Source organism: Triturus cristatus, chromosome 11 (assembly GCF_964204655.1).
Source record: "Triturus cristatus chromosome 11, aTriCri1.1, whole genome shotgun sequence".
Lineage (NCBI taxonomy): Eukaryota > Metazoa > Chordata > Amphibia > Caudata > Salamandridae > Triturus > Triturus cristatus.
The window spans coordinates 395,738,103-395,764,892 of NC_140594.1; the positions used below are offsets into that span (position 1 = coordinate 395,738,103).

Genomic DNA, 26,790 nt, shown 5'->3' on the forward strand with positions numbered 1-26,790 from the left:
AGGTTTGTGTCTGTAAGTTACTCCAGTGTTTCCAGTTTTAGTGGTGGAAAAGAAAGATTGTCGTACCTGGCAGGTGGTCTTGTGGTCCCACTGTTTACCAAGAACAGCAAAGAGTTCCTGTTGGTGGTGCTGTATGAACTGCTGACACTGAAAATAAATAAAAGGCGGTAGAAAAACAGGACTGTCTTCAAAGGTGATGTGTACATAACACCTGCTGGTAGGGAACTAAAACAGACAGTGCGGCGGCGAACCCAGTTGCTATTTTTCCACTGACACCTGCCACCCAGGGCTGGAAGCAAAGCTAAATAAAACACTGCCCCTGCGGAGGGCTAATGAAGCACTTTAGCAGTGACACCTGCTACCCTGCTGGGATTGACTCTGTGTTCCTCATACAGTGACGCCTGTTGGCCAGGACTAAGACTACAGGTTGACTAACACCACAGCTATGGGGAAACAGTCGGAACAATGAGCGCAGAGCTACGCGTGTCCCAACAACGCATGCGCTGCCACACTTGCCTTAACCCTGCATTTGCCTGAACCACGATATGCTTGATAAGGGCATTGTGCGGTCTAGGTCTAGCTGCTGGAAAGGGCAGAAGCAGGAAGGATCAGGAGAGGATGCAGTGAGGTAAAGGGAACTGGGCGCGGGTAGTTTTCAGGCCTGGTGGGGTTGGGAAAGTTTTTAGGGCGGGGGGGGGGAAGGGGGTGGTGAAGGTAGTTTTTAGGGCTCAGGGAGGGCCGGGTAGGTTTTATGGCTCGGGGTGGGGGGGTGGGGGTAGTGTTTAGGGCTTTTGGAAGATTTTAGTGTGGGGGGTTGGGGTAGTTTTTAGGGCTTAGGAGGAGGGTGGGGTAGTTTTTAGGGCTTGAGGGGGTCGGAGTAGTTTTCAGGGGGCAGGGTCGTTTTTAGGGGTCAGGGTCGTTTTTAGGGTTGGGGTAGTTTTTAGGGCTCGGAGGGGGGTCAGGGTAGTTTTTAGGGCTTGGGGAGTCGGGGAAGCTTTTAGGGCTTACGGGGGAGTGTGACGTTTTTAGGGCTTGGGGGTGTGGGTAGTTTTTTGGGCTTAGGGGGAGGGTGGGTAGTTTTTAGGGCTCGGGTCATTGGTTTTCAGGAGGGAGGGGGTCGTTTTAGGTCTCAGGACATGGGGCAGGGGTTGGGGGGTAACACTTACCTGATAAGTCTTAACCACGGATATGTCTTTGCCATACATGCCTTTACAATGTATATTTTGTTGTAAAGGCATATACTTGTTTAAGACTTGGGTGGTTAAGACCGCGTGGAACCTGCATGCGTGGTCATTGCCAGGGGATCTGTCACGCAACCTGACTGAGGAAAAAGAGCCACTTACTTCTGGTCATAACCGGTAGTGCTGCTGAAGAAACAGTAACCTGCTATTTAGTCACAAGATGTCACAATGTGTGAACTTTCCGTTTTATAAATAAATGCTATGCTATGAAGAGGAATGTGCAAGAACATCTGTGGCACCTCCTGACCAAGGCTGCTTGTTGCGCTTCTGGCAGGGGAGACCATTATGCTTACAGTGACACCTGCTGGCCAGGCTTCAGGGCAGGTGACACGTGCACACAATGAGGTCATGGTGTAAGGGTGGACACGCACCTCGTGCCAGTCCAAATTGTGGCTGATGCTGGCTTTGGGGAGGGCTTGTTCCATTTCCATCCCTGTGATATTTTGTTGGAATGACGATTTCAGAAGAGCAGTGACCGCCAGGCAGGTTTCACATCTGAGATCCTTTCCATGTACTGAAATCAAATGAACGTCTGAGAAAGACAAAATACACCAGTGTGAACCAAGGACACGCCCTGCACACAAAGACCATTTGGAAACGACCATGTTCCTCCGGTGGCCTATCTGCTAGGAAGAATTCTTTACAAATGTGCTCAGTTTTGTAGCGTATTTATTCTTGCAATGGGAGTAAAATCACAATGTTTTACAGGCATTCTTATCACCGTTCACTCTTTACTGTTAAATAAAAATCCAGATTGCACAATATTTGAACAAACCCAGAGCAGGTTAATTCAAGCACTGTGCCTGCCAGGAAGCATTGAATCCTAAACAAGCTCTGCAAATCCGAAAGGTCTTGCCTCTCTAGGTGAAAGTGCCAAACTTTCATGTGTGCCAATATTGTATTTAAAGTAAGGGTGGGCGTAATTGGCGGAGTACTCTGTTGGACTCCCAATTAATAAAACAGAAACCTCATATACTTTTGGTAAAATAGCAAGTATCTCTGTCTTTACATGCTAAAATGCATATAGTAATTTCACTAAAAATAAAATAAAATGGCACGTGGGCCCTTCCGGTGGCGCCTCTTGACATGGAATCTTCAGAATGAAGATTACAGGGAATGCATGGAAGAGGCCATTGATCAGTATCAGTATATAATGTAGTATCTGTGCCTGCAGCAGAATCTTTCTTCTCGCGCAACAAGGCTACTTCTCTCTCTTGTTAGACGAAGCACGCCAAGCTTGGTTGGCAACCCGGAGTAGGATATACCAGTGGGGAGTTGAGTCGAGTAAGCTATTACATAGATTGTGTCAAGGGACGTCGGGCTCCCTGGTTCTCCCGGGCATTATGGGGCCGGATGGGGCACCAATATTGGACCCGTCGGCCATAGCAGAGAGTTTTGCAGCGTATTATGCAGACCTGTATACTCCTAGGGAATGTCTGCCGGCTGAGGTGATATGCCGTTTTTTGGATGATCTCCCGCCTAGGGCCCTGTCCGACGAGGTCAGTGCGGAGCTAGACCGTCCGCTCACAGAGGACGAACAGGGTGCCTCCCTCCGGGAATTGCATCCTGGGAGAGCCCCAGGTCCCAACGGTTTCCCGAATGAATTTTTTAAACGTTACTTCCTACAACTCGGCCCTCACTACCGCAATGTGGTGGAGGAAGCCAGGGAGCACGGTCTTTTGCCTATTGACTGGCGACATGCAGAGGTGGTGGTCTTTCATAAACCCGATAGACCTCCCGAGCACCACGCGTCTTATCGTCCTATTTCGCTCCTTAACGCCGAGGTCCTGTCCAAGGCATTGGCCAACCGTCTTCGGCCCCATATCTCTTCCCTAGTTCATCCAGATCAAGCCGGGTTTATGCCCCAGCGGGCGACACGTCATAATATTCGCAGAGCGCTCACAGCTATTGCAGCAGTCAGGGGCCTGGGAGTGCGTGCGGCGCTTTTGCTTGCGGACATGGACGTGCTTTCGATTCATTGAGTTGGGAGTCTTTATTTGCACTCCTGCGCAGGTTGAATTTAGGGCCTCACTTCTTGTCTTATCTAAGCCTGCTTTATACCGACATAACGGCGTCTGTACGGGTGGCGGGTTCTGTCTCGTCGGTCTTTACTATTGGTCGAGACACCAGACAAGGGTGCCCATTGTCTCCATATCTGTTCGCCTTGCCCATGGAGCCCCTGGCTGCCTGGGTGTGCATTGATGCACAAGTGGCCGGTCTCGAATGGGCCGATGGGCTGTCGGATCGCATAGCCCTGTATGCAGACGACGTGTTGTTTTTTTCTCACCAATTTGGACAGGACTGGCCCGCGGCTGCTGTACATCATGCAGGTGTTCGGTGAGACCTCCGACCTCTATATGAATGAGCAAGTCCACCCTTTGGATCTTGGGCGGAGGCGTTCATGGGCCTCCACGGTACGGCTGGTGCGCGGGGGGATGAAATATCTCTGTGTTCCTCTCTGATTCGCAGCCGACTGCATGGGATAGAAACCTGGTGCCGGTGTGGAATTACATCAAGCTGCAGTTCCACTAGTCGTTACCAGGTGTCCCTCGCGAGTCAAATGCAAAAGCATTGACACCCTTTCATGAAGCTCCAGTTCCCCTAGTCGTTATTAGGTGTCCCTCATGAGTCAAATGCAAAGTATTTGACTTGAGGGACACCTAGCAACGACTAGTTGAACTGCAGTTTGATGTAATAATTTCAATGCTTTTACATTTGACTCGTGAGGGACACCTAGTAATGACTAGTTAAATTGCAGCTCTTTGTAGAATTATTTTGATATTGGATACTATAATATTCACTGCCCACTGCTAATCTCGTCCCATAATGCTTTGCAGGGCCTTTGGTTGGGATTGTATTTTTGCCCATAACTGTGCTTGGGGTAGTCCGAAGAGGATGGGACCACCACTGAATCGTTCAGCATGACATGCTCTTTGTGTTCCAGGCATCTGCTTGGTCCTCCCCCTAGGTTAGGGGGGACCCCAAAATCATAATTTCAAAGTTCACTTTTGTGAATTAGTTATATGTAAAGTTGCTTTATCAATGCATTTGTGGGTGCAGTTTAGTAGCTGACTCCCCAGTTTTTGCCTGAATTCCGTCTCAGCAGAGCGGAGTTCATCACCCAGGGTTAATTTAAAGTGTAGTTTAAAAAAAGTTACAGAAAAAAGTTTCTAAATACTGGAGGAAAAGCAAACGCGTATCTTGAGACTGTACATTGAATTCAATGTTCTCATTCTTTATAAAGGGCATGGTTTAATTTTCAAGTACTTTTCACTCGGAAACTCTGAACATAATTTTAAAAGAATAATGAAATGTGAGAATGTAAAGGGAAATGCTTTCAAAGGCCAATTTTTAGTTTCCGCAGTATTCTGCCATTTGATCCTCTGTATAGCCAAGGGAGCAGATTAATTGGCCTCCAAGAGAAAAGCCTAAGAGTTCACAAGAGCATTTGTGTCCAAAAGATATTGCTTTCATGCATAATGTGGAATGCAGAAAATAAAGAGAAAAGCAACCCTTAAAGTCTGCTCTTCCGCCATACACTAGCAAAAACATCCCTGTTGTGTTGCTTTTACAGAGAAGCTGAACGGGATGGGGAGAAACACAGTGAGGGGGTGGATATTTGAGTGATGAATCGGCACTGAGGTAGAACTAGAGAACACATGCACTCGCTTAGAGTGCTGAGTAAAAAGAAGGTAGTTACCTAACTGTGAGCAGTGGAACGATACAAGTCAGCCAATCAAAGGGATCATAAGGTGGCTATACTCCAATTGAGGGAGAAACACATGAAGAGAAAGGTAAGACAGTGATTAAGAAGCAAGCAAATCAAAGTGACAAAGCCAACTGATGGTAAGCAGTGGGTGGGGAGTGTGCCCCACTGCAAGTTGGCATTAGGTATTTCTCATCAAGGCAGATTGCACTGTCTGGCAGGGGAGGCCTAAAAATCACGAGTTCCGGTACACACAAGCCTGCTCCTGAAGTTAGGCTTCCCACCTTATTTCCATGCCAACTACTAGTGATGAGAATGGTGTAAAGGTGATTAGAACAGCTTAAAAATGTGTGAGAACTAGCACAATTGTCTGAATTCATTCTGTGTCTGGGAAGATTTCTATTCTAGCTTCAACCCTAGGATTAGGAAATATCACTCCACTGGTTTATGCAAATTAGTCTAGTATTTCTTGGACGCGCAGATGTTATATTGAAGAATCCAAAGAATGGGTTGCATGGTCTTATAGAACATTGGCACCCATTGCTTCCTCCTCATTAGATGTGCACACAGACATAGTTGAGTCTCGACTCGGGAAATATCCAGTGAGTAGGAGGATTTGCTCCTGACCTATTCCTGAATTTTCATCAGTAGATTACGCTTTTCCATTGGAAGGAAAGGTTGCTGAATTGGGGCCCAATATCTCAGACTCCTTTGCGCCTCTTCTTTATATTTAAATGATCCCTTAAGCATGTAGAGTCAAGAGGATGGTTTGTGAGTGAAAAGATGTTAGATGAATAGTGTCTTCACATTGTAGGGGAAATGGATCGGTGGATGCAGATCACACAACACCCCTTAACGTGTATGAGGGGCCAATGCACCTCCATTATGACTTTTACCTCCCAACAAGGGAACGGGGGCTTCTATTTTCCTTGCTTGCATTAGAGTCCAGGGCACTGTTGCAACACCTGTTTTCTCGGAGTTGGCTGCATTACTGGATCGAGCTGTTTTCAATGTGTTGTAATGACTCCAAACTGCGAAAAACCAAACTGCTATTGAAATTAAAGCAGTGGTAGGTCCCTACTTCCTAGCTGATGCTGCAGGCTTTTGTGTGCCATGTCCTTAAATAGAAAAGTGTTTTCTCCTGAAGTAAAACTTTATACTACCATCATGATAACAAAAGCTGCCACTTTGTATTTGGAACTTTCTGAAATAAGGTGCACCGAATGTGTAATGTTTTTATAATCCAGACAAGGTAGACCAATTGAGACATTTAGGTTGTGAAGCCGAGGAAACATGAGATACCAGTTAAAAAACTAGAAGATAAATTTATTGTTGAAGACAGAGGAACCAACAAAAAATGAACCTCATTAAAAGCAGACTACACCACAATCAGCAGATTGTATACATTGTTACATGTGAGAATAGACTCAAGGAGTTGACCATAATAGTGGAAACATCGTACAAGGAGAATAGCCTACTTCCCCATATTTTTGCGTGTTTTCATAGGGTGCCACAGGCTTTGTAGACCAATTTTGCAGTTTTTGCCTGAATTCCATGCACGGGTTGCGCAGTCTGCACTTCGCCAATAGAGCACCGCTTCGCTATTAGTGCTAAGTAATCCATTAGCAACAAAGGATAGCGTATAGCGAGCAGACCACCCAACTGTCCAATACCCACAGTGGAATTCAGGTCAATGTCACATCCAGTAATGTTCTCTAGAACTGAACATATTTGTGCCAGTTTCTGGCCACAACAAGGCAGGTCCATATCGTGTAAAGAAAATCTCCTTTCAGCAGGTTACATCTAGTGCAGTTAGGTTTGCATGCTCTACCCATACGCCATAGTCTTGCCGGTGGATAGTAATACCTGTGGTGGTATTTGAATTGTATCAAACGCAAGTCAGATAATATAGAGTGCTTCCACTGTGCCATCTTTGTCTCGGTCCAGTCATCGTTCTTGCTCAGTCTGTCTATGACCAGTTTTGTCAGGATCGAGCCTCGCGGGGTCCGGAAGCGTTGAGCAATGGTCCACCTCCTGATATCACCAACACCCCAATATATACCCGAGGGCACAGGGTGTTCGAGGGATCAGGCGAGGGAAGGGAATAAGGAAAGGAGCAGCGTGGGATTTGCAAGGATCTGAAACAACAAAGACACAGCATAAACAAGGAGAAGTAACAATGGACCACCCTCATTAAGTCTCACTAAGGGAATAGCGTACCTGTACTGAAGGATGGGAATTCCTCAAGTACCTCAAAGCCTTGTGTACTTCCAGGTCACCATCTACAATACATAACTCGGTAAATACAGGTTCCACCACTTAATCCAGAGAACCGTCATTCATCTCCTGCGACATACATACATACCCCCAGTATCAATAGTCTCAAAGGCCGTAAGTAACTAGCCAGTAATCATCCATGAATCAGCATGTGTGTCCTTCTCCTAATTCCCGGTGCAAAGAATAAACAAATTTCAAAAGAGTTCCAAACAGTGATATGACTTAAGCGCCGTGTTGAAGGCGGTTGAATGTCACCTCCTCCCCAGATGGGTCAAATAGTCTCGTAGTGCCACAAATAATAACGGAAGAACTTTTCCAAGTGTCATATGAGCCCAAGCGTGGTTTGATATCACCACGGTTCCCTGGCTACAAAGGGTGCTGGAGCAACCATACACGGCAACGCGTGGAGGACTCCCACCACGTTCTGCTATGCGCCCCTTGACCTCCTCTGCTCGTTCCGTCACGAGCAGTGTTCAAGATTGGCCCCCAGCTCCGGAAACGGCAAGGCGCAGCTCCAACAATTACGCCGCTGCCTTCCGCTCTAAGAGCCCAGGCTAAAACTACCCAGCATCCACTTCCCTACCTACAGAAGGTGCGGTCCAGCGTCGGGGTCCGCTCTCTGCCAGCACCGAGTATCCGGGCCAAAAACGAAGCAACAGCTTCCAGGAAAGACGGGGGAACTCCTCTCACCCAGCTGGGCGAGAACCGCTACTACAGTATTCAGAATTACGCACGCTGACGCCCACGCATCGGCGTCTGAAGTACTTCCTTAGCCCAGGGGCTTCTGGGTATTGTAGTGCGGGTTACGTAGGCGCCGCTACGCTAAAATCCTGACAAGTTTTGCTTCAAGTGGGTGATATGAAAGGGCGTGTCTGAACTGAACGAAGTGGAACAACTGAACCTTATGCAGTGCGAATTGCCCCGTGAGGTTTTCATACAACCTGATGTGATCCTGGGGCCATAAGTCTGGTGATACTTTGTGAATGAAGCTCTTTCGGTCGGACCCTCTCAAAAAACATTTGAAATCGTGGATTACAACTCTTTGAGGAAACTGTGGGAGCATGTACGGGTAGTTGCTGTCTGGAGGGCCAGGTTGTGGTCTCTGATGGAGGAAGTGGGCGATTAAGATGTGCAGTGTTACCCCAGGTGGTGGCCTCGTGGCCAGGGCTCTGTGAGCCTCTTAATGTGAAAGCAGGATCCCTGGGAGTTTGGCTTTCAGCCTGTGCTCAAGGAACTAGACCAGTTCTTCCCCCTTCACTTCCTCCAGAAAACGGACAAACCTAAGATCATTGCACTGAGACCTCTCCTTCATGCCCCTCCCCCCCGCATAAAGCTTAAGCTCGTAGTTTTCAGTTTTTCTATGGTGAAGCGAAGGTCCCACACCTCATCTTCTATAGCTGAAATTCACCCCTCTGCCTCTGATACATGATCAACAATATTCCTGATGCATTTTGGAGAAGGGCAGTGTCACTGCCAACTGCACCAATTCGTGTTTCTGGGACCTGCCTCGTGGTGACCTTATTCCTGGTCATGATGGTGAGGTGGTAACGGCCACCGGCAGGCACACCATAGCGCAGGTTGTAAGCGCAGCCATCCTCCAGCAAAAGGGGATAGGGAACAGGATGCCCCAATAGAGTCTGCAAGTCCTTCAGAGCTCACAAGGCCTAAGTCTCAAAATAGCTTGCCAGGCCAGCCTATGTAGGTGGCACGAGCAGCCTCACCACGCCGTGGGGGTAAAGTTGGATTGCCATAATGCCTTGGGTGGCCTCAGGAAAGTCCAGTCCAAATGTGAGGTGGCAGAGGGGCAATTGAGAAGTTGTCTCTCTTATATGACAAGCCAAACCTTTGAAGCCAACTCACCAACAGGTCCTGGTCAGCAGATCCACGAGAAAACGCTGTTCTGTATGTGCGCTGTGGGGTCTATCTCTCCTTCCACCAATACAGGGCAGGCGAGTCTCCTACCAAGGGCCCCCATGCAGCCAAGGCGATCCCAGTGAGCCAACACCTGAGGTCCTTTGTCTCAATCACAGGGCACACACCAGCCACCCACCGACCGTAGTGCAGAGCAGAGCAGCCCAGCCTCCTTCGCCGACCTCACCCCACGACAACACACAGAATAGCCCGGAGCAGAAGCAGACGAACATCCCAACTGGTTCTGCCATCTCCTGGGACTAATCTAGACCAAGGCATGGTCCCAAGGAAGTCTGTCGGCACAGGATGACGCAACGTCCCTTCTGGGCTCCGGGATTCCAGATGCTGCAGAAACAAATCGGGCAGGATGGGAGTTGACACAAAAGGAGCAGCTTTCTGTACCCGAGCAGTGCTTATACGAGCTGAAGTCAAAGATGTTTAAGGAATTTGGGGCCATTGATGCGATATCGATAAGAAGCATCTGCCATCATGCGCACTCGGCTACGCACCAAAAGGGAACCAAGTCCAAGTCAGAAGGTCAATCAAACAAGATACCATGGGCTATAAATGAAAAAGCCAGTAGGAGTGTGTCTTATCTGCGTTCTTTTTCGAAAGGAAACTGCCTATAGGCCAATCATCAGTGCTTACAGGATTCCATGACATATCTGAATCCTTCAAATTAGCCATGAATTTTAAGACTTCTTTAAAGGAGGCAATTTAAGTTTATGCTCGAGCCTTACCTTGTGCACATTAACACAAATGTTCATCTTTGACAATCCCAGGGAAGTATATACTATTTTTTAGGAACTAGCTTGTGTTGAGCTAATGGAGGGTTACAGAATCATTCTCCTGTTTTTAGAAGAAATCTGTGGCTGGAGGATAGAAAAGTGTCCAGAATTGGCCCACTACTATCGTCTCCAAATTGCTGAGAATCTTGCCTATTTGAAGAGTTTTGTGAATAAATATATAGAAAGGCGGAGGAATTTGTCTCAACTAGTCTATGAACAGCATCCCTAGGGAATTTTCGTCATTTCACAAAGAATCTACTAACTGAGGGCATTGGTTGTTATTCATTGTTGCAAATGGATCGATCAGAGAAATTCCTAGCAGCTGAAATTTGACTGATTTTACTCAGGAAGGGTGCTGAAGCGTCGCTGGAAAGATGCTGTTCAAAATCACCTATTTGCTGGGCTCAACAGGCAGTTGGCACAGATGGGGAGTGCAAATATAACATTATTTATTTATTTGAAAAGTTTATAAAGCGCGAACGTGACCCAAAACGGCTATCGGAGCGCTGTACATCAGAAAAGAGAGGGTACGGTTAGTCACTAAGCAAGTAAACATCCTAAACATTTGTAGAGAAACCAACCCAATACAATAAGAGCGAAAACAAAAACGGAAACCTGTAGCGAGAACATAAGTTGCATCCCGCTAGTGTCTCAAACAGAGGAAATAGCCATGATTTCTCTAGGGTATAAAAAGATTAGTTGTATTGTCTTCGGGAAGATTGTTCCAGCTGGTTATTCAAGAGAAGATCTTTGACTTGTATTTTGAAAGAGAAGGTCGAAGGGTTTGAAGGGATATCAGGAAGAAGAGCGTTCCAAATTCTTGGGCCAGACCCGAGAAGGCGCGGTTGTATGTTCTTTTCTTTTTGAAGTTGTGCAGTCTCAGCTGGAGAGTCCTGGAACTTCTTAGGGATCTAGACATACCAGAGAGTTCGAGCTTATTTGTCAAGTAAGCGGGAGTATTATGGTAGCTGCTGTCTTATCTGTGAGGGCCAAGGCAACATTTCCTACAATCTTGAAAGAAATAACTTCTATCCAGAAAGATAACCTTTACCTCCATGTTATTTATGTGGAGCGTCCGGTGCTGGCCTGACAGCAGGTGGTGGTGGTTCATGTTGTAGCAGTGAGCTTTCCAGCTAGTGAGAAATTAGTTATCAATTGTATTACTTCAGAAAATGTGATTCCTAAAGCTACTATAAGGGACTTCCCAATTTCATTTTAATTTGCAATTATCGTGGCTTGCGTCTCTCCTAGTGGTTTTTAAGAAAGGTCCAGATGGAGTTGCCCGGTTCTCATTTTCAGACGTCGTTCATGCAGGAGATTGTGAAAGTCAGAAATCTTTGACTGTCCTGAGATGAAGGGGCCAAGTGGTTGTTCCAGTGTTTTGGCTCTATGTTTCTTTTACCAATTACAACATTTTTCTGCCAAAATACATCTGCTATTAAATAAGTGGATAAATGCGCAATGACTCTGAACGATGATATAGATCCCTAGTCCAGTTTATTTCAATACCAATTTTTAACTCAAAAATGGTATTTTGTTACTTTCCACTAACAAAGTTAGAGTCAAATTTGCAAAGTGTTTTCCGTGTGTTAGTATCGCTAAAAAAGTTTCCCATTCCGTATGCACAACTTGGCATTAATTTACAGGATTGATATTGTATGCCTGCCAGGATGTTGTTTGTGTGTGGCATGTGGGTATTTCTTGTTTGTAAGTGACAACAAGAGGAGTTGTAATAATTTAATTGGCAGCACCGGACCATCACAGGACAGGACAAGACCACATGGTGAAAGTCCGCATCCATAGAGGAACAATGGATCAGTTAGCTTGTTGATGCTGGAGGGGGCAGGAGAGTGGGTCCATATAGATTAGGTGAAGGTAATTACCCTGGATCCACCTGAAGTGTGTGAAGATAGAAAGTTCCCGGGGGGCCATCCTAGCCTCCCTCCTTTCTGGTTATTCCAGTTCGCTGACCCACACATGCCCACCGCGCGTTTAATCTGAGGAACTGCTCTGGGGCGTTGATGATCAGGGATTGGTAAACTTGCGAAATGGTGCCCTTAGTGAGCTTCCTGGTCAGTAGCTTGGACTTGAGAGGGCTAAAGGTAGCAATGTCTATGTCCTGTGTGGGGGGGGGGGGGATTTGGGGGTGTTAGCTCTAAGGGTGTGTCGTACTTGCAAGTATTTATAGAACTGAGTACGGGGAAGTTGATACTGCTTTTGAATCTCCAGGAACGTCGTACGTGGTTGTTCGACCTGACACCTCCAAATTGTGTGATTCCGATCTTGTCCCATTTCGTGAACTCCTCCAATCTCGCAGTGTGGTGTAGTCACTCCCCCTCCTAGAGAGGGGGGAGGGGTCATACATGTCAGTCTGCGATCCCAACCCATGAGATGGAGTGTGGCGTTCCAGTTCAGGAATATCACCTGAATGGATCTCTGGGGGAAATTGAGGAATTGGGGATTCACATAAAATTCCCTTTATTTTATCTATTCCCAGCAAGGACAGCTGTGCTCGGTAGGCTGGGTTGTCCCATCCCCGAATTAACCATTTCATAATAATGATCACTTGTGAGGCCACGTGTTAGAACTGGGGGTCTCTAGTTGGCAGAGGTAGGTACCTTTGACCAAATAGGGACCCTTGCTTCTAAGTCAGGGAAAGGGGATTACACTACTGGATAACCCCTGCTCACCCCCTTGGTAGCTTGGCACGAGCAGACAGGCTTATCTCAGAGACAGTGTGTTAAGCATTTGTGCACACATACAGTTATACAGTGAAAACACTACAGATGGACACCACACAGGTTTTATAAAAAATATGTATTCTTTATATAGACTTAACACAAGACCACAAACGAAAAAAATCCACAATACTGTACTCAATATTGACGTAAAAGATGGTAGAATTAACTTAGTTCAAGTTGATGGTAAATGCGACACAGTTCTTACAAAAGTCCTGGATGCGTAACGTAAAATAAACAAAAGGCTCGCAGCGTTGGAGATGCGTCGGTTCCTTGCTTTGGGGGAAGACGATGCGTCGCGCCTCAATGCTAGCGCAGAGTAGGGGAAGCATCTTGATCCTTACCGTAGAGGAGGTAATGCGTAGATTCTCGTACTGTGGCCGTTTGCGATGCGGCAAGATGGTGCCTTGATGCGATGCGACAATCCGGTGCGATGCGATATGATGGCGCCCTTGATGCGACGATGCGTCCACGCTCTGGCAGCCTTGCGGTGACTCTGTACATTGGAGCCGCGACAGGCCCTGCGACACTCTTCTCTGATGATGCAATGGCGACCCTCACGGTGGTGACACGCTTCTCCGGTAATGCGACAGAAGACAGCTGCGACGAAGACACGCTTCTGGGGAGATGCGGTGGCACGCTCTTCCGGCAGTGCGACGACTACAGCTGCGGAGGCGACACGCTTCTTGTTGCATCGCGCTTCCAGCTCCCAGTGACACGCAGGCTTCTGCTGATAGAATTCCCAGCAAGGTAATTCAGAGGGGAGCTGGTGGTGAAGTCTTTTGTCCCTGAGACTTCAGCAGGATGCAAGCACAAGTTCAAGCCCTTGGAGTAATATTCTGCAAGATAATGAAAGTCCTTTGAAAGTTCCTTCTCCTTTCCTTGGCACTGAAGACACCACTGTAGGCCAACACAGCACACTGGCAGGGGGGCTTCCTTTGGTTCTTCTCATTGGCAGAGGTTCATCTTGTTGTTCCAGAAGTGATCTAAAGTCTTGGGGTCTGGGTCCCCATATTTATACTACTTTTCTCTTTGTTCTCTGAAGGCAGAGGCCTTTGTTATGTTATGTTATGTTAATTTTATTTGTAAAGTACAACGGTTACCCTGGGGTGTCCTGGCGCTAGTTACCTGTCATTTCAGCCATCACAAGTAGAGAAATTTTAATTATTGAATAACTACGTTTTCAGCGTCCTTCTAAAAGCCAGCAGATCTGGGGAATTTCTGAGCTGGACCGGAAGGTCATTCCACGCCCTGGCTGCTCCGAAGACAAATATTCGTCCTCCCCATGAAACCTTTTTAGTAAGCAGAACTATCACCATTTTAGCTCCTGATGAGCGTAAATTTCTTGTAGGTATGTACCAATTGAATTGTTTCTGCAAGTACTCTGGTCCAGTACCTTGGAGTGCTTTAAAAACGGTACACAAAGATTTAAAAAGAACTCTCTTTTTTACCGGGAGCCAATGTAACTTTTTAATTTTGTTGGAAATGGCTGCAAATTTGGGCACCCCAGTGAGTAATCTGGCGGCCGCATTTTGTATCCTTTGTAGTTTGTTTAAATAGCGTTCCTGAATGTTTAGATAGAGGCCATTACAGTAGTCAAGTTTTGACAAGACAAGTGCAGTGACCACTGTTCTCTGACTCCCTGCTGGCAGGAATGGCAAGATTTTTTTTACTGATTTCAGAACAAAAGCGGTTGATGACGAAACTGCATTGATTTGGTCGCCCAGGTTTAATTTGTCATTGACTATTATTCCCAGGTTTTTTTACTTTCTGCATGGGGACAGGAAGTACTCCCATTGTTGAAGGCCACCAGCTCGGATTACAAAAGTTAGGAGCGTTCCCAAATACTATAACTTCTGTTTTATTAGAATTGGGCTTCAGACAATTTTTCGCCATCCAACCGCTAACTGCTTCCATACAGTTATGAAAACGATAGTCCATGCCCACCTTCTGTCCTGGCAGAAGAGACACCACAATTTGGGTGTCATCTGCATAGGAGGTGAGATCAAAATCCAAGGTGTTAATGATAGGGGCCAGTGAGGAAACATATACATTGAACAACGTCTGGCTCAACGACGACCCCTGTGGCACCCCACAGGGCAGAGCAAAAGGCTTTGATTGGTATTCACCCAGGGATACCACTTGTGATCTATCCATAAGGAAGGATTGCAGGAGATTCAGAGACTTGCCCCGAAGTCCACATGACCTTAATCGGTCCATCAAGAGGTCATGATGGACCGTATCAAAGGCCGCGGATAAATCTAGTAGGATCAGGGCGGCCTTCCCGCCTAGATCAAATACTTTCCTGATCTCATCTGTTGTTTTTATGAGTGCTAACTCTGTACTATGGCCGCTCCTGAAGCCATATTGAGTTGGATCCAGAGCCTGGGTCTGATGGAGAAAGGCACCAAGTTGTGTGTTTAGTGCCTTTTCTATCATTTTTGCTGGTAAGGGGAGCCTAGAGATTGGCCGAAAGTTATTTGGGTCGGTCGGATCTAAATTAGGCTTTTTCAGTAGGGGTAGAATTGATGCCACCTTCCAGAGCTTAGGAAAAACCCCAGTTTCAATCATATCATTAAAAATGGGCGTAAGTGCCTGGGTGATGGGTTCAACCGCTAATTTGGCTACAGCCACCGGACAGGGGTCATATGGTAACCCTGATCTAGTAGTTTCCAGAAGGCCACGTGTTTGGTCCATGGACAAGTCCTCGAATCTATCGAGGACGTCGAAGGGAGCTTTGGAGCGCCTAGGGTCCTCCTTCTCTAAGATGCTTCCTGCTGCAGTAGGCTTTGCCTAGTCCATACCAGTTCTGGTCAGTCCTGGAGCACTTTGTTGACAAGACTCCTTCTTTCCTTTCACAGGGTAGGCCAGGGACATCAGATACACCACAGGAGGTGGAGACAGCATTGTGGAGGGAAGGCACAGCCCTATTCAGGTCCCAGGTGCAACTCCTCCCACCCATCTACATGCAGATCTCTCTATTCAGCCCTGGGCTGACTCACCCTCTCCCCTGGAATCCTCCAGCCCCTGTCACTCACAAAACCAGACACACAATACACAACCTAGCTGAGGCTTCGTTGGACAGTTAAGCAAGACAATACCTACTTTCTAAAAGTGGCGTTTTCAAACACAGGATGTTAAAATCAACTTCACTAAAAGATGTATTTTATCATTCTGAGTTCAGGCATACTAAACTCGAATTTCTACCTAGTTCCCTGAGTCAGTTAGGATTATAAGATGTAATAATCAAACTGCCCATTCTGGTCTATGGGGAACAGGTAGCCTTGGAAAAGTGAAAAACGAAAATAGCTGTAATTCACTATTAGGACATGCCACACACACCAAGGCATGTCCTACCTTATATTTACAATGCACCCTGCCCTTGGGCCTACCATAGGGGTGTCTGATATGAAGTAAAGGGAAGGTTTAGGGACTGGCAAGTGGGTGCACTTGGCCAGTCAACATGGCAGTCAGAGACTGCACACAGGCTCTGTAGTGGCAGGCCTGAGACACACTTTACAAGCTGCTTCTTGTGGGTGGCACAACCAGTGCTGCAAGCTCACCAGCAGCATTTGATTCACAAGCCCTGGGCACCCATTGGGCACTCTACTAGAGTCTGACAGGTAAATCAAATAACCCAATCATGGAGTCACTAATCAGTACATCAATTTAACATAGGGAGAGCATATGCAGTTTTTAGCACTGATCAGCAGTGGTAAAGTGCCCCGAGTCATAAAACAGCCAACAACAGGTCAGGAAAAACACAGGTGGAAGGCAAAAAGTTCAGGGATGACCCTGCAAAAAGGGCCAAGTCCAACACCACGTATTAACATTGCAGGTCCGCCTTTCCCAGTCCTCTGTCATGTTGGGACTGCCAACAGATAAGAAAAGCAATTTAGGGCTGGCCACTATATGATGGTGGAAATAACGTATTTAAATCACTGGTTAGATATTGGGAGAGGTAAATTTTGCAATACGTAGAGGAAGCAAAGCAGTATCATCATTTTGAAGAGTGCCACCCGACCCAGGACGTGGAGTGGGAAGCGTGCCTGTTTCTGAAGATCTTTTTTCATGTTGGTCACTAGGGGTATCAAATTGAGGCTCATTGTGAGTTCTGAGAGCAAAGAACTGTGTATTCCCAAATATTGGTTGGTTAAGCGGTGTATTGGGATTGTGGAGTGCCAGGAGCACACACTTGAGTCATTGCAGATCGCGACCAGCAGAATTATTTATTTTTTTAAACCTTTATTTACGTCAACATGGTACACAGCTATTCAGCCGACATCCCGGAGGTTCGGCAGCACGATAGGAACAATACGTAGGAAGGTCCATGTCCGTACATCAGGAGTAACAAAGGTTTAGTTTTAATGTAAACCAAAAAATAAAAAACACGAGCAAGGCCAAGCATATAATAAGCATGCGCTAGTTCTCAGCTGGGGTGAGGTCCCACTCCCATCAGCGGAGCAGTACTCCACGCCAAATAAGCGAGGGGAACGCAGGGGTACAGACTCCAGGTTATGAACAGTTTACTTATATAGTTGGAAGTAGAGCTAGGGGGAAAGTTGCACATCGAGCATCTCAGCAACCGGGGGCACACAAATATCTCCCCTATAATGGTTCCATTGCCCCCATATCTTATGCCACTTCTTAGGGCGCCCCCGGGCACTGTACACCGTTTTCTCCCGGAACATGCCCCAGTCAATATTTTCCATCCATGCTGCCAAGGTGGGAGGTCTCTGGGACAGCTGCACAATATCTCGCTTCGCCACCATATTCCCCAGAGTCACCCATTGGGTCTGAGCGGCATCGTAGTCGGTGGGGCCCCAGACATTCAACAGGCATCGTCTTACCTCCGGGAAGAGTGCGATACCCGTGACCTCTTCCATCACGTCATGAATTTGTTTCCAGAACTCTAAGATCTCCCCACACTCCCAAATAATGTGTAGAAAGGTGCCCAACATCCCACAGCCTCTCTTGCATAAGCCATCGTCAGAGAAACCCATATGGATCAGGCGGGGCCCCGTGACGTAAACCCTGTGAAGTATCTTAAGCTGCACCAGCCGCAGTCTTGCCGGGATCGCAACCTCCTTCGGAGAGGAGACGGCATATTGCCAGTCCTCATCGTCCAGTTCGAGACCATCCCTAGTCCATTGTTCTCGCACATCAAGGAGGAGGTCGGTCCGGACATTGACAAGCTTCTTGTAAATCAAGGAGATTGTACTCTCCGGCATATGACCATCCAGAATCCGATCCTCCAAAGGAGAAGACTCAGGCACGGCCTCCCCCTCGGCACGAATGGAAAGCAGAGCGTGACGCACCTGGGCATATCGAAAGTATTCGGTACCCCCTAATTCGTACTCCGTCTGCAGCATCTCAAACGATTTCACCTTACCCTTAGTCAGCAGATCCCCAACTCTAGAAATCCCAATTAGGTCCCACTTCTCAAACCCTTTCGTGTGCCATAATTTCCCTAGTATATCGGATTCAAAAAGCGGAGTAGCTCGGGTAAGTCTGTCCTTCCAGCCCAACGAGTTTGTAACCGTCTTCCACACATGCACTGCCGTCTTGGTCGGTCCCGTGAGGGACCCGTCCAATGATTTGGAATACAGCGCCCTAAGGTAATTGCCCCCGCGCAGCAGCCACCGATCCATAGCAAACCCAGGGTTCAGCGCCGGACCGTAAACCCCATGGTTAATCGCTCCCAATTGGGTAGCCCAATAATATCTTCTAATGTCAGGGAGTGCTATCCCCCCGTCATACCATGGAAGGGTCAACTTTGCTATAGCTATACGCGGTCGACCGTCCCATAACAGCGAACGCTGGAGGCTCTCCACCTCACGAAAATAACAGGCAGGAACTAACTCTAGGGTGTTCTGTAAGGCGTAGAGAAACCGGGGAAGAGACATCATTTTAAACAATGCGGCGCGGCCTAGGAGGGAGAGCGGTAGCCGCCTCCAACCCGCGACATCCCGTCTCAAGCGTGACAGCGGAGGGAGGAGGTTCTTCTCGTATCGGACAGAGGGGTCTGTGGAAATATATATCCCCAAGTACAGAAAGCCCCGCTGGGCGATCTGGATGGAGCAATCCCGCGGGACGGCAGGGGTGTCCCCACTGAGAACATATAGGTGCGACTTTCCCCAATTAATGGCGAGACCCGAGTTACTACCAAAAGACTTCAAAACGTCGCAGACCACTATGAGGGATTTCCGAGGCGAGGTCAAGTATAACAAAATGTCGTCTGCATACAATGAAATGCGGTCCTCGTGGTCTGGCGACCATCGGATCCCTCTTATGTCTGGCTGCCATCTAATCCATGCCGCCAGCGGCTCAAGGGCGAGAGCGAACAGTAGTGGCGACAAAGGACAACCCTGCCGAGTGCACCTCCCGAGCCCGAACGGAGATGACGCCCTACCGTTCACCACGATTTTAGCCAAAGTTTCCTCATAAAGTAGCCTAATCCAGCCTATAAAACCGGGTCCGAAGCCGAATTTTGTGAGCGCTGCCCACAGATACGGCCATTCCACAGTATCGAAAGCCATCGTGGCGTCGGGTGACACCAAAATGGCCGACTCCCGCAGCGTCTCAACCCTCGCGAGCGCGCCATGAAGTCGCCTGAGGTTCAACGCAGTGTTGCGGTGTGGGATAAAACCAGATTGGTCCGGGTGGATCAAGTCCCCAATGACCCTGATCAGACGGTTAGCCAGCAGTTTGGCGAGGATTTTGGGCTCAGCGTTGAGTAGGGAGATCGGCCTATACGATCCGCATCTGTTTCGGGGCTTGCCATCTTTATGTATAACCACTATTGTCGCCAGACGTTGGTCGAATGGAAGACACCCTTGCTCCCGCGCCTCCACAAACATATCTCGCAAATACGGAGCAATCTTATCCGGTCTGAGTTTATACAACTCGACCGGCAAGCCATTCGGGCCCGAGGCCTTGCCCGGACGTAGCGAGCGGATAGCAACTGCAACCTCGTCAGCGGTGATGTCACCATCAAGGTCCTCCCTGTCAACGTCGGATAGACAAGGCAGGGCAATGTCTCGCAGCAGTTCATGCGAGTCTTCCTCCGGCTTGTCCGACACAGACGTATGGACCCTGCGGAAGTGGTCCGCGAAACACTGGACTATCCCATCGGGTTCTGTGACAATATCCCCGCCATCCATCAGTATTTCTGGCACAACTCTATTCACTCGTTCTTTCCTGTCTAACCACGCTATTAATTTCCCAGCCTTGTCACCCACATCATACAATCGCCCTTGTTGGTCCCTGCTAAGAACCTTAGCCGCGTTTGTCACCAGTGCTTTATATTCAGATTGTTTTAATCTCAACTTATGCAGTGTTTCCGCCGTGACCTCATCTTCCAGGACAGACTCTAATGCCACTATCTCAGCCTCGATCTGCGCCACCTCCGCATCTCTCCGACGCTTGACATCCGCTATCAAGGAGAGGGCCTCCCCTCTCAGTACTGTTTTAAACGCTTCCCACAAAGACACCGTGGAGGTAACCGAGCCAAGGTTCTCCGAAAAGTAAAGATCAACCGCTTTCAACAACGCACCACGAGTCTTAGGGTCACGGAAATACCAGGGGTTAATAGGGGCAACCCTACCTGCCGCACCACGGCCAAAATCCATACTAATCCACACCGGCGAGTGATCGGAGATGCCCCTGGCCATGTGCCTAGCCTCGGACACCAAGGAAGCGTGGGCAGCCAAGGTGAGAACATAATCTATTCTAGAGAGACTGCCGTGCGCCCCAGAGTGAAAAGTGTACTGCCGCTGAGCGGAGTGCAGCAGCCTCCAGCAGTCAACCAAACCTAGTGTATCAGTAAAGTCTGGGAACCATCTCTGCGCCCCCCCGGGGTCCCTTGGCGGATGTCTGTCTAGTAATCCGGAACCAACTGCATTAAAGTCACCACCCATTACCAACACTCCCTCGGGGAGATCCAACATGACCCTCCCCAAGTCGGCCAATGTGACGGCCTGCAGGCCAGGGGGGACATAAACAGAAACCAAAACCAGTGTCCTGCCCTCCCATCTCCCCGCAGCCGCCGCAAAGCGCCCCCTCTCATCAACAGTAGTAGAGTCAATCTCCAACGGCAGCGAGGTCCTAACAAGTATTCCAGCCCCCCGAGATCCCGAGGAAAACCCAGAGTGGGCGATAAATTTATACCCCTTTCTATTAAGGGCATGACACGTGTTGCCTATCAGGTGCGTCTCCTGCAGCAAAACTATGTCAGGAGAGCACCTCTTCAGAAATTGCAGAACAATCCCCCGCTTAATACGATCCCCCAAGCCGTTAACATTCCAACTAAGTATATTCAAACCCCTACCCCCATCACAAAATGGCAAGAGACCCCCGCCCATCCCCGAGAGCAGCACACAAGACTTGCATTGCGATACCTTGCAAAATGAAAAACAACAAACACTCCAACAAACCCAAACCACCCCCCACCCTGCATAAGCCTAAAAGCCCTCCCAACTTGCAGTGTGCCTGTCGCCCTAGCAAAAGCTAATCTACAAGAAGAAACCCCGTAGGAGGAAAGAGATCCCATTGTGCCCTCGCCACCCCCGGACAATAGCTAGCAATAAAAACAAATCAGTGAACCACTGTCCCGAGCTTAGCCAGAATGGTCGATCACCAGAGTCCTCACTCTTTTGCGACATGGCCTCCGTCCGCTCCGACAGCATGATCCCCGCTAGTCCGCCGCTGAGGCAATGTGTCCAGCCATTCCCCAACCTCGTCTGGCAAGTCAAAGAAAAAGGTTCGTTCTTCGTACTCGACGCGCAGCTTGGCTGGGAAGAGCATGGCATACTTCAGACCCCTCTCACGTAGCCTCCTCTTAACCCCCAGGAAACTCTGCCGTTGCTCCTGCACCGCCTGGGTGAAGTCAGGATAAAAACTCACTGCAGTGTTCTGGAAAGTGACCGGTCCGGACCCCCGTGACGCCTGCAGAATGGCATCGCGGTCCCTGAAGTTGAAGATCCTGGCGATGATCGGTCTCGGGGGGGCTCCCACCTTGGGCCTGCCGCCCGGGACTCGGTGGGCCCGCTCGACCGCAAAGAACTTGCTGAGGCCCTTAGGTGCCAGATGGTTAAGCACCAAGTCCTCGACAAACAAGTCCGCCGATTGCTCCTCCGATTTCTCCGGAACGCCAACAATGCGCACGTTATTGCGCCTCGCCCGGCCTTCAAAATCCTCCATCTTGCGGGCAATGAGGTCGTTGGTAGTCCTCAGCGTGCGGACCTCTATTTGCAGATCAGAGACGTCCCCCGTGAGGCTAGTGGTTTTTTGGTCCAATGATTTTACTCTCTCATTAGTTTTCCCCAGGTCAGCGCGGAGCAAGTTAACGTCGACTGAGATGGTGTCCACTTTGTGTGCCAGGGTCTCAAACTGTTGTCCAATAGAGGACTTCATCTCCTCAATGGCGCCCATAATGTCTTGCAGTGTCAATTCCGGTGCGGGGACCGAGCCGTCTCCCAATGATTCCTGTGGCTTCCCCGGTCCGCTTGGCGATCCCTTTTGCTGGGCATAGCGATCCATATTGTTGGTTTGGGTGTAGCCCCCCCGCCTGGTATTCTTGGGCTTCTGTTTGTCGGCCTCCGATTTGGTCGACATCCTCAACCCCGGAACAGTCAGCGTCAAAAACAGGCCGCTCAGCCACGCAATTGGCACGAGGTCCGCTGGATCTGGGACTCCGATGCAATCCCATGCATGTGCAGGCCGAGCTACAGGCAACTGTTGTCCAAGACACTCGCGGGCCGAGGCACGTAATTGTGAGAAAAAGCGAAAGTGAAAGTGGAAGCAGCCCCACTCCGATGATCCGCACCGCACACAGCCGCTGTTGTTCAATTAGTGTCCGGGCCCATGCCAACGCGAGACCCGGGCACCTCCCGGGGGATAGGCCGCAAACTTCAGCCTGTCACAACTTCGGTCTCCGGTGTATGATTTCAGTCCGGACAACAACGCTCGCCTCAGCAGTAGTTCATGTCCAATATTCCGGATATTTGACACAGGATTTTTCCAGGATAATTGCCGGAGGGAACGAGGGTCACGGGAGCTCTGTGCTCACGCGGCCATCTTGGTCCCGCGCTAGGCTCCTCCGAATTTTTTATTATTCACTAGGATACCGAGGCGTCCTCTTAAATGTCGAGTAGTTCCAGATAATGAGGGCCTGAGGTCTGCAGATTAGTTAGAAAGAGCAGAACATTCTGTGTTTAGCGCAAGTCTGTCCTCTGTGCCTCATCTCACCCCTGTATTTGGGGATCGCAGCGTATGAGCTGTGCCTAGCGTTCAGTTGCTAGGGTGAAGAGGAGAAGGGAGATAGGGTAGCCTTGCCTGGTGCCTCTGCGGATAGGGGATGGGGAGGAGAGTGAAATATTTATTTGAAATTGTGCAGATGGTTGCGAGTATAAAAGTTTGAGGAGTATGCAAAAGTAAGCCCCTAGCCTGGTTCGTTCTAGGACACTGCTCAAGAAGTACCAATCAGTTGTTTCGAAGGCCTTCTCAAAGTCTATTAGGAGCAGGACAGAGGGATGGTGAAGGCTTTGTGCTTGGGAGACGGCCACTTGGACTTTATTAATGCAGTGTTGGGTGCTGCGTGCTGGCATGAAGCCACATTGTTCGGGTGGATCAGAAAAGACAGTCTGCCACAGCCCAGTTGGCCAGGACCGTGGAAAACACCTTGATCTCAGAATTGATATGGGAGATAGGTCTACGCAAGAGACATCTGTGCAATGGTTGACCAGTTATCGGGATGACCACAATTGTGGTTGTGTGAAGCTGAGGGGGGAGGCACTCTTGCAGCTGCTTCAGTGTACAGGGCAAGCAGGTGGGGGACCAGCGTATTGCGGAATTTCTGATATTGGTCGGCAGGGAATCCATCCAGGCCCAGTGTTTTGCTGGGGGGCATATCTGATAGTGCTGCTTCTATTTTGGTGGCTGTGAATGGCTGGTCAAGTCCTCGAGGAATCAAGGGCAGCAGGATCTTGGCCAGCAATGGGTGTGCTTCTTCTTGTGTGGGTCTTGGTCTGTGTTCATATCAGTCCTTGTAGTAGTCAGCAAACACTTTGCACTATGTCGGAAGTGCAAACCTTCTGCCAACCTTTGGCATCCGTAGGGAAAGGTACAACTCTGGAAGTAAACTCTCTGGTGACCTGTCGGTGGAGGAGCGTCCCGGATTTATCTCCATGTTCATACACCCGTTGCATTGATGCCCTCAAACACTGCAGAGCCTCTTCTAGTGAGATTTGTCTCACCGAGACTCTCGCCACCACCAATCGATGGGCAAGCTCAGCTGATGTTTTTTTTTTTTAAAGCTTGATGCTCCAAAACGAAGATTTAGACCCCTAAGGTCGTAATTTGCGTGAGCTTCTCTTTACCTCTGCCACGGATATACCCCTAAGCTAGTTCTCTGATTGTGGGCTTACTTAGGGTGGCCTGCTGACATTACAGTACTCTGATTAATCTTGATGTAGGAGTGAAGCTCAGACTCTGTGTAGTCAGTGCTGTACTGATCATTTGGATACCATGCATTGAGATGCTACATCTGACCTTTAGTAGGTTCTGGGAACCCCACATGTATTGTGAGCGGCGCATGTTCAGATATTATCAGAGGAAGAATGTCAACCGTGGACTTCTGGGGAACGTCAGTGGCCAGAGTCAGAGGAGGTCAATGTGCGACATTGTCTTGTGGGCAGCTGAGGTGTGAGTTGTATGCAAGGCCATGGGGATGCTGTGTCCTCCACGCATTGCAGAGCCCCATTAAGTCAATACATGCAGTGAGCTTATGGAATTGGGATCGATGCCCCATCCCTGTGGAACCAGTTGAGTCATTCTTTGGACTATGTACAGTTTTGAATTCCCCCACTATGATGGTAGTATCCAGTGGGAGTTTCAGTAGGATAGATGTCCGGTATAAAAAGTTGTTTTGCTTACCTTCAAGCAAGCTTCCCCCCCCCAATCTATCTGCAATAGGAGTCTGTGTATGTATTTGTCACCTCCAGGGGAATGCCTCTATGTTGCAAATTAGCTACACTGTGGGATCCCAGAGTAAACCCAGAGCTATAAATTCTGCTATACCCATATCTTTGAAGGAAAGGGTATTGCTCACCCACTTGGTGGGTTTCTTGCAGCAGGAGAACAGTGGGCTGTAACCATTTAGCATAGCAGAGAACAGCAGATGGTTTGCGGTCCAGCATGTTGTTCACAAACCAGGACATATTCTTAAAGTCTCTCATGGGGGCCTGTGAGTCTGACTGTATGAAACGAGGGCTGGGGACATGTGTCGAGGGTCTGGTGTTGTAGCTGTAGTTTGGTCGTGTGGGACTGTGTGATCGGTGAAGCGGCACGTATGACTGTGCTTTTTGTAACCTGTGGACGGTGCAACTGTACAAATGTTAACTAACCTAACCCCCATCCAACCCAAATTCCCCCACCCCATACTTCTACCCTTGAAGCATCTGTCAGCCAAAAATTAATCATAACAAACAAAGCACTAAACTTAAGCATAAGATGGGGACCTCCATCATAGCAGGAAAAGATGCCAAGTACTTAAACAAATTTCCTAATGTATTTAGGCTAGCACTATTTCCCTGGAGGGATGATTTGTCAGTTGTTGCCAGGGCAGGGTCCCAGGCCTGTCCGGACCTGTCCGGTCTGGGATCCTTACTCTCTAGGGGGTTCATAGGTTACACTCCCTGTGTGTGCGTGGGGGTGTGGCTGTGGGGCAGAAGCTGCATAGCCAAGGCCCACGGCCAACTCGAGGGTGGGCTAGGCAGGTTGCTTGGTGGTGTGGGAGACTTGTATGTGTTAGCCGACCTGCCGCATCCCGACAAGCACAAGGCTGTGTTTGCCACCCCACAGAGTTTCACCGCACTCCTCCAGGTGGCGCAGATGCCTCCCAGCGCCCTGGTTAAAAGCAGCCCACAGGATCTCCTGCCAGCTTTGCCTGGCCTCTAGCACCACTGCCGCCGGCACGGTGATTAGCAGGCTGCCATTTTGACAGATGTGGCTCTGGGGGGTCCTATGTCTCCTCTCTCCACTGAAGCCTCTAGCTGAAGTGCCGACCGGTAAAAATAATTCCTGGGAGAAAGAGGGGGGTGGGGGGGGGGGGGCGCAACTGCGTATCTTTTGGCTCCGGGGGCGGAGAAGGATGCATGAGGAGGTCGGAGCAGTCCTAAACTTCGACTGCGATCTTTGTTGCCTTCCCTTCAATTAACTTTTTTTATCACATTTTATTTAAACCCCATGATTATTTTTTTTCTCTACTTATTAATAGCTCGTTTTTTACAATTACATTTTTTTTTATCAACCAAACTAGTACATCAAAACAGTTTCTTGCAAGTGTAGGGTTTTGTCTCCACTTCTCACTCTGACAAATTAAATGGGTTTGCATGTTCAGCTGAAAATCAGTTTTTCTTACAAAATATCTTGTGTGGATTCCTTTATTTATTTGTTTTGAAAAGGGCTTCACATACCCCGCTAAATGCCCAGTATATAATCTGGTCCTTTGTAGTTGAATAATGCGAATCTCAACAGCAATATACAAGCTATCCCTTTGCTACTGTAGTAAAATACCACACAAGGTAGGTACAATATTACGTTGTGCTGTTGACACTCAACTAATCCAAAGATTAGTCCTGCAGTGGTTTTGAACTAGCTGTGTCTGAGCTATAAAATCAAAAGGTATCCCTAGATCATTATAAACTAGTCTATTGCAGGTTAATTGATGCAAATATGGGTATACTACACTATTTGTGTTGGCCTGTAGGAGAGGGAGCATATAGGTTAGCTGCAGGCAATCTCCTTTAGCTGACTTGGTGTTGCTCATTGAAAAACCTCAGTGGTAACTCTGAGGCATATCATCAACGAGGCGATAAAAAATTATCGCCGCTTTTGCGTCCGTTTTCGGATGAAAAGCAGCGATAATTTCATCGCCTAATCAGCAAGGTCACGCTATCGCGTGAAACCTTGCATTAGCGCCTGTATTCTGAACGCCCAGCTTTGCATCTCTAATGAGATGCAAAGGTGGGCGTTCCTGCCCTGATATAACTGGAGAAATGTCGCTAAGCGACTTTTCTCCAATTATCAATGGGCACACTAACCTGCAGAGCAACAAGCAAAGTAGCGAT

At 48.4% G+C, this 26,790-nt stretch overlaps 1 protein-coding gene across 4 annotated transcripts in view; it reads right to left on the reverse strand.

Moving 5' to 3' along the window:
• The window catches only part of SFTPB (surfactant protein B), a 190,775-nt gene that overhangs the window by 2,677 nt on the left and 161,308 nt on the right, over nt 1-26,790 (reverse strand). For all 4 annotated transcript variants that reach the window (XM_085635241.1, XM_085635240.1, XM_085635239.1 and 1 more), the window contains 2 exons: nt 1,613-1,773; nt 67-147 (listed from right to left, as the gene is read on the reverse strand). In XM_085635241.1, the coding sequence (XP_085491367.1) occupies nt 67-147; nt 1,613-1,773 (242 nt within the window). The remainder of the gene's footprint in view (nt 1-66; nt 148-1,612; nt 1,774-26,790) is intronic.